The sequence below is a fragment of the Vitis riparia genome, chromosome 3 (genome assembly GCF_004353265.1).
Source record: "Vitis riparia cultivar Riparia Gloire de Montpellier isolate 1030 chromosome 3, EGFV_Vit.rip_1.0, whole genome shotgun sequence".
Lineage (NCBI taxonomy): Eukaryota > Viridiplantae > Streptophyta > Magnoliopsida > Vitales > Vitaceae > Vitis > Vitis riparia.
Window position 1 is genome coordinate 5,061,263 of NC_048433.1, and position 13,708 is coordinate 5,074,970.

Sequence of the window (13,708 nt, forward strand, 5' to 3'; positions counted from 1 at the left end):
AAATCAGGAAAAAAAATTAGAATAAGAAACAATTATATACGGTACAACTAGGGTTACAACTATATACACAATTGTACTTTCCGAATTTCCACACTCCCCCTCCAGTTGGGTAGTAAATGTTGATCATTCCTAACTTGGATCTCAAATCTTCAAAGTTGGTTCTAAAAAGCGTCTTGGTAAGAATGTTTGATGTGTAGAGAGTTGTTGGAGTGTAAACCAATGAAATCGTCCCTTTTTTCTATCTTCTTGTTAATAAAATGACGATCTACTTCCACATGCTTTGTCCGATTATGATGAACCAGGTTCTTAGCGATGCTTAGGGCTGCTTGATTGTCACAAAACATCTCCATAGAATCTTCTACTAGAATTTTCAGTTCATTTAAGAGTCTTTTTAACCACATTCCTTCACAAATTCCATGTATCATAACTCTAAATTTTCAATTAATTATGAAGCCAACCCAGTCTGCATTTGAAAAAATTTCAATGTTTCTCTTCTGTGTTCTTTTAATATAGTTCCTTTCTTGAAGTCATTTTGAGATATCTTAAAATACAATTACAATTTTCATATGTTCCTCAATGGGATTGTTCATGATTGGCTAACTACGTTGACCAAAAAAACAATGTCTGGTTTTGTGTGAGAGAGATAGATGATTTTCCCCACAAGTCTTTGATATCTCCTTTTATCCATTGGAGCACTTCCTTTGACCATTCCCAATTTAGCAGTGTAGTCATATGTGTGTCTACAGGTTCACAACCAAGCATCCTAGTCTCTTTTAGCAAGTCTAAGACATACTTACATTGGGAGACCGCAATACCCATTTTTGATCTAGCAATTTCCATGCCAAGAAAATATTTAAGATTCCCTCATCTTTAATTTCGAACTCATGGGCAAGAAAACTCTTGAGCTTGCCTATTTCTTCTAAATGATCTCCAATCAGGATTATATCATCTACATAAACAATGATAATGACAGTTCTTCCTTCAGCAGTGTGTTTTGCAAATAGAGTGTGGTTAGACTGACACTGAGAGTAACCAAACCACTTTACGGCCTTGGTGAAACGATCAAACCAAGTTCAAGGAGATTGCTTGAGACCATATAAGGATTTTTTTAGTCTGCAAACTTTGCCAATGTTTGTCTCAATCTCAAGACCTGAAGGAATTTCTATGTACACTTCTTCTAAGTCACAATTGAGGAAGGCATTCTTGATGTCCAGTAAATGAAGAGGCCAATCTCGATTAACAGTTACCAACAACAAAACATGAATTGTGTTTGATTTGGCAACTGGAGCAAAGGCTTCTTCGTAGTCAATTTTGTGGGACTACGTAAATCCCTTAGCAACTAGCTAAGCTTTGTACCTGTCAACATTCTCATCTGCTTTGTACTTGACTATGAAGATCTACTTACTCCCGACCAGATTCTTCAATTTAGAAGTTCAGCAAGCTCCCATGTCCAATTCTTTTCAAGAGCTCAAATCTCTTCCTCAATAGTTGCCTTATATTCAGGTATTTGTAGGGTTTCCTAGATATTGTTAGGAATTATTCCGTAAGACTAGTAACAAAAGCCTGATAACCTGGCAACAAACTCTTATAGAAGACAAAGTTATAAATCGGATGATTTGTGGAAGATCTTACTATTTTCCTTTTGGTAATTGGCAAATTGAGCTCATCATATTCTGACTCATTAGGATTAGAATTAATGTCACCTGAGTGTGTCTCTTCTAGGATTGAATTCAGTTTAGTTTCATGTACTAGTTCAGGATGTGTTTGTTGCTCTATATCTTCTTGAGACTTCTTCTTTTTCCTTGAGTAACAATGAACTCATTGTTATTGACAGTCTAAGATTGGTTTGGGTAAAAAGGAGTACTTGGATCGATGTCTACGAATTCAGTGGTTTGGAGTGAGACACTTCGAGCAAGAGAAATAAGGTTAGAGTTGTGAACAACAACAGACTCAAATGTTTGAAGTTCGATCATAATTTCTGTTTCCCAAAACTGGTATTCCTGAATTCTATTCTCCTTCTGAATATCTGTTTTGGAGTAATAGAACTAATTTTCAAAGAATGTCACATCCATGGAGGTGTAGAACCTTTTTGTGACGGGAGACTAACACTTATAACCTTTCTGGTTTCAAAAGTATCCTAGGAAAATACACTTAGTGGCCCTAGGATCAAGCTTACTTCGATGTTGTCGGGGAATGTGAACAAAGGCTGAGTAACCAAATACCTTTAGTGGAATGGAGGAAATGGGTCGAGTGTTAAGTTATGATTTGAGAAAGACTTTGCAATGTATTTGGAAACTCAAGACACAAGAAAGCATTCTATTGATGAGATAGGTTGGCGGAAAGAGGATTTAGTGCGAGTCCTCTCTTCTCTCGCCGTTATTCAAGGATCTGGAAGCATCGCTTTGGGGAAAGGGCTTCGACATCAAAAAACGAAGCGGCCATGCACAATTTCTACACCGACGAATATAAGGAAGGATTTTTGGGCCGAGTGGGGTCCAATCCTTGCGGCGCAACAGTCATGGTGTTGCCTTCTACGCCAAAAATCAAAGGTAAAGGCCTAAGAATTTTGGGGAATTGTGGATTATTGGCCGTGGAAAATCTGGAGGTAACCCCGTCTTCAACTTTTCAGTCTCCCTCGTCTCATTTCCCCCCTTCTTATGGATCCATTTCTCCCTTCTTGAGTCCTGCTGCCCCCACTCTTCCCAGTTCAGACATTCAGTCTCTAAATCCTTTGGAGAACCGAGAGAACTCAAAAAAAATTTTCAAAAAAGATGACGATGGTACTGTGGGTCAAATTAGTGTTGGCTTCCCTAACCTCGTTTTGGAGGTGAACCAGACTGCTTATCCTAGCCAGATGACCGACAGTGTTAACCCAGTGATGCCTAATACAAATCCATCTCCCAATCAGGCTACAGTCAGTCCGGGTGTTTTTGCGGGTTCCCCAACAGGTGAGTTTCAAATAGAAGGAATTTCTCCTAGAAAAATGGCAAAAGTGTGCGATGTCTTAAAGACTCTGGATATAAAAGTATACTCCAGGAGGAAGAGTAGATGTACCAAAGGTTTGTGAGATGAGTTGGAACTGGTTTGGAGGATTAGGGTCCGTGTGTTTAATCCATGAAGATAATCAGTTGGAATACCAGGGGGTTGGGTTCAAGGAAAAAGAGAAGGGTAGTTAAAGACTTTTTGAGATCAGAAAAACCGGATATAGTGATGATTCAAGAAACAAAAAAGGCAAAGTGTGACAGGAGGTTTGTGGGTAGTGTGTGGACAGCCAGAAATAAGGAATGGGCAGTCCTTTCGGCGTGCGGGGCTTCGGGGGGGATTTTGGTTATTTGGGACTCTAAAAAATTGCACAGTGAGGAGGTGGTATTAGGTTCCTTTTCGGTGTCAGTCAAGTTTGCAGTGGATGGAAGCGAACAGTTTTGGTTATCAGCCGTCTATGGCCCAAATAGCACAGCACTTAGGAAGGATTTTTGGGTGGAGCTTTCAGACATTTCTGGACTTTCTTACCCATGTTGGTGCGTGGGTGGAAATTTCAATGTCATAAGGAGATGTTCAGAAAAATTGGGTGGTGCTAGATTGACCCCAAGCATGAAGGACTTGGATGACTTTATAAGAGAAAACGAACTGATTGATCCTACTTTAAGGAGTGCTTCATTCACTTGGTCAAACATGTAAGAGCATCCCGTTTGCAAAAGATTAGACCGTTTTCTCTACTCAAATGAGTGGGAACAATTATTCCCGCAAAGTCTTCAAGAAGTTCTTCCTAAATGGACGTCGGATCATTGGCCGATTGTCTTGGAAACCAACCCGTTCAAATGGGGCCCAACACCATTTAGGTTTGAGAATATGTGGTTACATCATCCAAGTTTTAAGGAGAGCTTCGGAAGATGGTGGAAGGAGTTTCAAGGAGATGGGTGGGAAGATCACAAGTTCATGAGGAAACTCCAATTCCTTAAGGCCAAATTGAAAGAGTGGAATAAGAATTCTTTTGGTGACCTAATTGAAAGGAAAAAAAGCATTTTGTTAGATATAGCTAACTTTGACTCCATGGAGCAAGAAGGGGGTCTCACCCCTGAACTTTTAATCCATAGAGCCATAAGGAAAGGGGAGTTAGAGGAGTTGATCTTGAGGGAAGAAATTCATTGGAGACAAAAAGCTAGGGTGAAATGGGTTAAGGAAGGGGATTGTAATTCAAAATTTTTCCATAAAGTGGCTAATGGCAGGAGAAATAGGAAATTTATCAAGGTGTTGGAGAATGAAAGAGGCTTGGTGATGGATAATTCAGAGAGCATCAAAGAGGAGATCTTAAGGTATTTTGAAAAGCTCTATGCTAGTCCTTCCGGAGAATCTTAGAGAGTTGAAGGCTTAGATTAGTCTCCTATATCTAGAGAGAGTGCGTCTAGGTTGGAATCCCCTTTTACTGAAGAAGAGATTTCTAAGACCATTTTTCAGATGGATAGGGCTAAAGCACCGGGGCCTGATGGATTTACTATTGCAGTGTTTCAAGATTGTTGGGATGTGATTAAGGAGGACTTAGTGAAAGTGTTCGATGAGTTTCACAGGAGCGGGATAATTAATCAAAGCACTAATGCGTCCTTCATAGTTCTGTTACCTAAAAAAAGTATGGCAAAGAAGATATCAGACTATAGACCCATTAGCTTGATCACAAGTCTTTACAAGATTATAGCCAAAGTGTTAGAAGGGCGTCTAAGAGGGATACTTCATGAAACTATCCATTCCACTCAAGGAGCTTTTGTTCAAGGGAGACAAATTTTGGACGCGGTCCTCATAGCCAATGAAATAGTGGATGAGAAAAAACAGGGGAGGAAGAAGTTGTCTTTAAAATTGACTTTGAAAAGGCTTATGACCATGTGAGTTGGGATTTTTTGGACCATGTGATGGAGAAAAAGGGGTTCAATCCTAGATGGAGGAAATGGATAAGAGGTTGTCTGTCCTCGGTGTCTTTTGCAATTCTAGTGAATGGAAACGCTAAAGGGTGGGTTAAGGCATCTAGAGGTTTAAGACAAGGAGACCCTTTATCCCCTTTTTTGTTCACCATAGTAGCAGATGTATTGAGCAGGATGTTATTGAGAGCAGAGGAAAGAAATGCCCTAGAGGGTTTCAGGGTGGGTAGGAACAAAACAAGGGTGTCCCATTTACAATTTGCAGATGACACCAGTTTCTTCTCTAATACTCAAGAAGAGGACTTGCTAACTCTCAAGAGCGTTTTGCTTGTGTTTAGGCATATTTCTGGGCTGAAGGTTAACCTTGACAAAAGTAATATTTATGGCATTAACCTCGGTCAAGATCATCTTCATAGGTTGGCCGAGTTGCTTGATTGCAAGGCATCTGGGTGGCCCATACTCTACCTGGGTCTTCCTTTGGGTGGGAATCCCAAGTCTGGTAGCTTCTGGGATCCTGTGATTGAGAGGATCTCGAGCAGATTAGATGGGTGGCAAAAGGCATATTTATCTTTTGGAGGTAGAATAACTCTCATTCAATCTTGTCTCACTCATATGCCTTGTTACTTCCTTTCATTGTTTAAGATTCCCGCCTCCGTGGCAGTAAGAATTGAGAGGTTGCAAAGAGATTTTTTATGGTCCGAGGTTGGGGAAGGCAAAAGAGATCATCTAGTTAGTTGGGATGTAGTGTGTAATCCGAAGACGAAAAGGGGTTTGGGTCTCGGAAGGATTTCCTTACGGAATTCCGCTCTCTTAGGGAAATGGTTGTGGAGGTATCCTAGGGAGGGTTCAGCGTTGTGGCATCAGGTCATTTTAAGCATTTATGGATCACACTCTAATGGTTGGGACGCCAACACTGTTATTAGATGGTCACATCGTTGTCCTTGGAAGGCTATTGCACAAGTTTTCCAAGATTTTTCTAAGTTTACTCGGTTCATGGTAGGAGATGGGGAAAGAATTCGATTCTGGGAAAACTTGTGGTGGGGGGATCAACCTATGGGGGTCCATTATCCAAGACTACTTAGAGTAGTAATGGATAAAAACATTCCTATTTCTTCAATTCTCGGATCCACTCGCCCCTTCTCTTGGAACTTTAACTTCCGTCGTAACCTTTCCGATTCCGAGATAGAAGATTTAGAGAGTCTCATGCGGTCTCTTGATCATATACATTTATCACCTTCGGTTCCAGATAAGAGATCTTGGTCTTTATCTTCTTCAGGACTTTTCACAGTCAAATCTTTCTTTCTTGCCTTATCCCAAAGATCTGGTTTGCCTTCAATTTTCCCTTCCAAATTAGTCTGGAATTCTCAAGTCCCTTTCAAAATCAAGTCCTTTGTCTGGTTAATGGCTCACAAGAAGGTAAATACTAATGACATGCTACAGTTGAGAAGACCCTACAAAGCACTTAGTCCCGACATTTGTATGTTGTGCATGAAGCAGGGAGAAACAATAGATCATCTTTTTCTTCATTGCCCTCTGACGATGGGGTTGTGGTACAGACTATTTCAGTTAACAAAGATAGATTGGGTCCCTCCTAGGAGCATCTATGACATGCTATCTACCAATTTTAATGGGTTTGGATCTTCTAAAAGAGGGATTGTATTATGGCAAGCTGCGTGCATCGCTTTATTATGGGTGGTGTGACGGGAAAGAAATGCAAGGATTTTTTAGGATAAAACAAGGAATTCAGAGAACCTTTGGGACATGATTCATTTCCTTGCTTCTCTTTGGGCTTTTTGTTCTAAGGTTTTTAAGGGGATTCCTCTTAATGTGATACACCTTGATTGGTTAGCGGCGTGCAATTCCATTGGGTTGGCCTAACTCATAGCAGTTGTCTGTATCTACTTTGTATTTTCTCGCATTTGTTTCATTGTAGTTTTGTTTTTCTTTGGTGGGAGGATTCCTCGTCCTTCTCTTGTACTTTCCCTTTTATCAATATATGCCTTTGTCGTTTCCAATCAAAAAAAAAAAAAAAAGGTTGTCGTAAGTACAACTTCTCTCCAAAAAAAATTTGGGACATAGGAGGAGATCATAAGGACCTTTGCAACTTCTAACAAGTGTCCATTTTTTCTCTCGGCTATTCTATTTTGTTGAGGAGTATTAATACAAGAACTTTGATGAACTATACCTTCTTTTAATAAGAATTCCCCAGGATAAAATTGAAATAATCTCTTGCATTGTCAGTTTTCAACACTTGTATTTTGGCATGGAACTGGGTCTGGATCATGTTATAAATTTTTCTTGAAAATCTGACTCACTTCTGATTTTTCTTTCATCAAAAATATCAAAGAAATTCTAGTATGATCATTTACAAAGGACATAAACCATCTAATCCCTATTACGTTCTTTATCTTATATGGCCCCCAAACGTCACTATGTATCATGGAAAAAAGATGAGATGGTTTGTATGGTTGAATTAGATAGGGCATGCGAATATGCTTGGATAATTGGAAATTTCACATTGAAAACTATTTGGACTTTTAGTGAATAATGATGGAGTTTTTTGAGATATAAGAAACTAGGATGTCCTAGACGATAGTATCATAACATAACATCACTATCTTTATTAGAACTAAAGACATAAAAAGACCTTTTTTTCACCATCAGTTGAGGTTGTCTTTCAATATAATCAGTCACTTTGAAGATATAAAGTCTCGAACTCACCTCAACATTGCCAATCGTCTTCCCTGAATTCTAATCCTAAAAAACACAATGGTTTGGGAAAAATTTAATAACACGGTTCTTTTCTTGAGTGAGTTTACTAATGGACAACAAATTGCAATCCCAGTTTTGAACCAAAAGAACAGAGTCAAGAGTTAGGTCCTTAGCTATGACAACAGAACCTATACCGGCAACCTTTAAGAGAGGACCATCGGCTATATGAATCATATAATCCCTAGAACAAGGTGTATAATTTTGAAGAATTGTGGCATCTCCAATCATATTATCAAAAGCTCATAAGTCAACAATCCAATGACTCAAATTTTCCCTTTTTACTTACAGGACAGCAAGAAAATTACCTTTTTTGAGTTAAGGATCCAGACCCAAAGATAGAATTTGAGGAATTTGCCACATGTTGGGATTGGTTAAACATTTTTTGCAATAATTCCAATTGCTCTTTGTCGAGCGGACTGGAATTAGGTGGTACTAGGTTGTCCTCAATTGTGACACGGTGTCCTCAGCTTTCTCTATCATTTTGAGGATGTGACAACTTCCAATTCGTGGGTTTCCTATGGATTTTCTAGCACATGTCCTTAGTATGACCTGGTTTTCAACAGTGAGCACACCAAGGTCTTTTTTTTCTTGGTTGATTGTTGTTAGAAGGATTGGGAGTACCCCAAGCCGCTAAGGCTGAACCCTCGGTGACAAGTTAGTTGGCTTGTGCCCTCAACATGACTTTCTTTCTACTTTCTTCTCAGCACACTTCTAAGGTTGAGGAGTCCTTGGTAGTCATTCCGTATTTGGTCATGAACGAATTGAATGGTTCAGAATTAGCTCTTATACCATGAAGAAATTTGAGGAAGAAAAAAAAAAAAAAAAACTTCTTTTATTTTTCTCACACTATTCAAACTAATTATTACATCGATATTTATACATGAATGATTGAGGTTATCTACCTCAAAAAAATCTAATCCTTGATTTTAGGATAAAGTATCTCAAAAAATCAAGAAATAAAATTAGCATAGAAAACAACTGTATGCGGTACCAAGGATGAAAATTTCGGTTTTTTTTTGCCGAAATTACGGCGAAATTTTGTGTTTCGAGGGTCGACGAAACAAAAAAGGGGGGCGAAATGTCAATGGAAGAAATATCCGTAAATTTCACCAAATTTCGGAGAAATTTCCTTTTGTTTCGGTTTATTTCGGCGATTTTTCGCTGATTTTTTGATAAAAATGGCGTCTTGCACCTGCTGTTGATCCGACGGCTCCCAGCTTCCCCGCATTGATCTGAATTATTACATTTTTCCCAATTAATTAGTATATTTGAATTAATTAGTACATTTTTTAAATCTTGAATGAATTAGTAGATTTTCATAGAATTAATTTAGTTTAATTAATTTATTAACTTAATTAACAATATTAGTAGCTTCCCAATTTTTTCAATTTTTTTTTATATTTTCATTTGTAATTAATTAGTACACTTGAATTAATTAGTACATTTTTTAAATCTTGAATGAATTAGTAGATTTTCATAGAATTAATTTATTAACTTAATTAACAATATTAGTAGCTTCCCAATTTTTTCAATTTTTTTTTATATTTTCATTTGTAATTAATTAGTACATTTGAATTAATTAGTACATTTTTTTAAATCTTGAATGAATTAGTAGATTTTCATAGAATTAATTTAGTTTAATTAATTTATTAACTTAATTAACAATATTAGTAGCTTCCTAATTTTTTTCAATTTTTTTTTTTTTATATTTTCATTTGTAATTAATTAGTACATTTGAATTAATTAGTACATTTTAAAAATCTTGAATGAATTAGTAGATTTTCATAGAATTAATTTAGTTTAGTTAATTTATTAACTTAATTAACAATATTAGTAGCTTCCCAATTTTTTCAATTTTTTTTATATTTTCAATCGTAATTAATTAGTACATTTTTTAAATCTTGAATGAATTAGTAGATTTTCATAGAACTAAAGGGTCATTGCACTGTAATATGTACAAATTATTGATATTTAATGAAATCAAATCTTTCATGAAGCTTCATAATGAGTGTACAATTACAAAATTCACATTTCTTATCGATCGACATGATATAATTACATTTAATATCACAAATTATATCATACATATATCAAATTCTTCAACAAAATAACTTTAAATTGTCTATTATATTTCTAATTACATTGCTATGAGGTTTTTCTTACATTTCCATGAGTTTTGATCAAATTTTCCAAAATACCCGTCGATATTTTTCCGATATATCTGTAATTACCGATATTTTCATCCTTGTGCGGTACAACCGGTGGTACAACTAACGGCACAACTAAGCGATATAATTAAGTGGTACAGCTGTATGCACAATTGTACTTTCCAAATTTTCACAAGATTATCTTTACCATCCTTCAATTATAGATCTTCCAATTGTGTAATCAACTAACATGTTCTAACTCACAAAGAATTTATGTCAAGTTCCACTTAAGGAACTATTTGGTCACAATATAATTGAACACATTTCTTTAGAATCACCCAATGAGACACATTATCACAAACTCCATAAGATATCATGGTGTTACTATCAAGAATACCTATTACTATTGGTTTCCATCAACAGTGATCTAATTCATAAGGAATACATGATCATTTTAGGATCTCATCCATAGGTCAAAACCATTGTAAATTTTGGTACAAGTTCAATAGTCTCTCAAGGTTGAGAAACCACATAGTATAACAGCTTGGTAAAGTCACGACTACCCAATAGTCTTATGTTACGACTCACCATAAGTCTTGTTTAGTATATAACTAACCGTACACACTGATGCACTTATCATGATAACCAAGACTAATTATCCCTCCAATTAGGAGGTGGTACACTACAACCTCAAATAGATTGCCTAAGTTTATGAACTGACTATGAACAAATCATCTACTTGCAACAAATCCATAACTTAGATCTTTCATGCAACTCCTAATACACCTAAATCATATGCAATTTAAAAGATGTTAGGCCAAAATGCTCAATAGTGTAATGCATGGAATAGGATAGATAAAAGTGAAACTGGAATCATATTAAATAAATGATAAATCCTAATTAGTACATCACATCATGCTTTTAAGGGTCATTAATGGCAAGCAATCATACGGTCCTAACTTAGTAATGGCAGGCAATCTAGTGGCCTTATGTAGTGACATAGTTGTTTAGTTAGATCACCCAATTTGGCATAGTTTTTAAGTGGCTTGTAAGAAAGTTTAAATTAAGAGATATATCCAAAATACGGGGAAGAGAGCAATAAGTGTGCAAACTCTGTACATGAATATTCAATAAGCACCAAAAAGTAAAATCAAGTAGGCAAACTTACATCACTAGCATTAACACCGGCATAAATTATTTTCACAAGGACATGGTGTGGTTTGATTGGTAATCTCAATGGCACGCGCACTATGCTGGTTGCACTACGGAAATTGTGACTCAAGGTGTGGACAACTCTAGAGACAAGAAAGAATTAAATGTCAAGCAAATAAATACTAAATAAAATAATAATTCTACAAACAAATTGAATGTTCAATAAATCCAATTTTTTGAAGGAAAACCAATATGATGCGTGCATGAAAAGCTAAATGATAATAATGTCAGGAATGATAGGTATGAAGTGTCAAACAGCAAAGGGAATCATAAGATGAACACAAGCCGATACCGGTATTCTGTATATTCCAAGTCAAATACCAAACTCTACAGAATTTTTTGAAGAGCTTGTCAAAAAATCATGTGCGTGGAATACTGTAAGAGCAAGGGAGACAGACTGTTCCTTTATTGTTGCTTCTCTCAAGTTGCCAAATTCATACTCATAATGAGCTTCAGTAAAAATCTCCTAATTCACTGAACAAGGACCAGCTTCTAGGAAAAACCAAACTAAACTACTGAAAAATAGAATATACTGTAATTGCTGAAACTGAATCCCATAAATCCAGAGCAAGGCCTTCTTTGCTTTTTGACTTAAGTCTTAAAGCAACTTGCTTTTAAAGACATTTTAGAAGTTTTTGCATTTTAATTTATCATTTTTTTTAAGACAATCTGAGAATTAATTGAAAAAAGTGGTTTTTTTCTTAGTAAAAAGAAAAGGTCACCTTTTCCTTTTCTCTTCTATAAAATCAAATGTTTTTAACATGTAAAAACAAACAACCTAACATTTAATAGCATTCAGATCTTAATAAAAATGAATATATCATCTAGAATTAAATTTTAAACTCCATTAAAACTTAAATTAAAGTCTATTCAGATTTAAATTAAAGTCTAAGCTTAAATGTCTGCATATTTCATTTATTTTGAAATTGATATGGGTTCACATAACTTAAGTTTTAGGCTTTTTAATCTCTCCCCAACCTCAATCAGTTTTTATTTATTTATTTGTTTTAATCAGAACCTCAATCTGTTTTTATATGTAGTATCATTTGACACAATTAATCTATGCACTTGCCAATAAGTTTCCTGTTCTCTACAACAACTAGCATCATGCCAGCTTCCCCTCTGTCTATCATCTGAAATATAAAGGCCAAATGTGCTCCTTTACTTGCAAATTTCAAGATGGGTGGTAACAATTTCCTCAATTGTTAACTTAGTCAGTCTCAGTTTAGCAATAACCAAACACTTTGGAGAGGAGTGCATTACAGTGAAACAGTATCAGGTTGATCCCAAGTTCCCAACCTTTATTGAGGATTAATTGCTGCTGTTTAAGTTCTCAAAACTTCAAGAAGCAAACATGACCAAGAGCCTCATAATTTCATCTTTTTTACAAATTTCACCCCATTGAACAATATATCAAGATCAACAATAGCAATTTGGATCTAGAGTCATATTATTTTAACATCACAAAACCATAGTAACACATTAAAGTTGGGTGCATTGGATAGTTTTAGCATTTTCCAGGAGTTAGTATGGTCCGCATGAGAGACAAGAGAGATTTTAACTAGCAAGCAAGTGGCACCATTTGAAAGAAAATAGCAAAAGAAAGATGTAAAGATATCTTTTCTTTCACTATAACATAGATGGTAGAAATAAAGTGAAGAATAATATTTCCATGCATGTTGGGGAATTGATGATTGTATGGTATTCAATTTACAATTGTTTCTGCTGAAAAGTAAGAAAGTCTAGGAAAATTGAAAAGAAATGTATGCAACTTTGGAAGTCAATAATGAAAATCAAATGCCTTTGACAGAAGCAATGTTGTCTTGGTGGATGCATTGTTGCAGAAGAGATCTTTCTATCTGAACCTAATATTCGTTCCCTAATTTTGAGGATCACATCATAAAACAGGAGGGATTAAGTATGAATCCACACCGTGTGTCTCCTTCCCTGCATTTAGATCATACATTTTTGGTTGAGTACACTTAAAATTTATGGTAAGTGCTGTATATAAATAAATTTGCACTCAAATTCCACAAGTCCAAATTTTTAGATCACACCATTGTTTGATCTGTTAGCAGCCAACATCACACTTTATCTGAATTTTGACTTTTTGGCAGCCAACACTAGTCAAGCATTACCATCTAACAGAATAATAGTTCCAAAGGGACCTTGCACAAGCCAGCCAGATGATAACCAATCATACCGACCCAGCCTTGGGCAATTCAAATAGGAAATGCCCACATGGTCTGGCATATCTCACACTACAATAACCCAATATGGCCAAACAACAATGACCAAAGGATTATAGGTCATCCAAGGCACAAATAAAATAGTCCACCAAGGATGCCAAAGAGAACATCAGCCTGTGAGCATGATGCACAAATGGAAATGCACTTGTTATGAGGAAAACACCCATAGGAGGAGATTGCTTCCTAGTTTAAAAAGGAAACTAATGCTGCAACATGAGGGAGATACCTACCTATCAAGGAAAGAAGATACAGTTCTCATCATAAGATGAAAGAGACACATATCCCTACCTAAAGGAGCTTGCTTTCCTAAGGAAGAAGATTCTTATTTTGGATGAAGGAGCACCTCTAGATAGATATAAGCTCCCCAAGGAACAAGATTTTAAAATCTGATACGTATGCCCATGGCAAGCCAAATCATGTG

The 13,708-nt window shown here is 36.2% G+C and overlaps 1 protein-coding gene across 1 annotated transcript in view; it reads right to left on the bottom strand.

Annotated features, from left to right (window-relative positions):
* Positions 1-13,708, bottom strand: part of LOC117911133 (prostaglandin reductase-3) — a 35,975-nt gene that overhangs the window by 12,722 nt on the left and 9,545 nt on the right. The window contains exon 8 of the mRNA XM_034825336.1: positions 10,995-11,121. Coding sequence (XP_034681227.1) covers positions 10,995-11,121 — 127 coding nt within the window. The remainder of the gene's footprint in view (positions 1-10,994; positions 11,122-13,708) is intronic.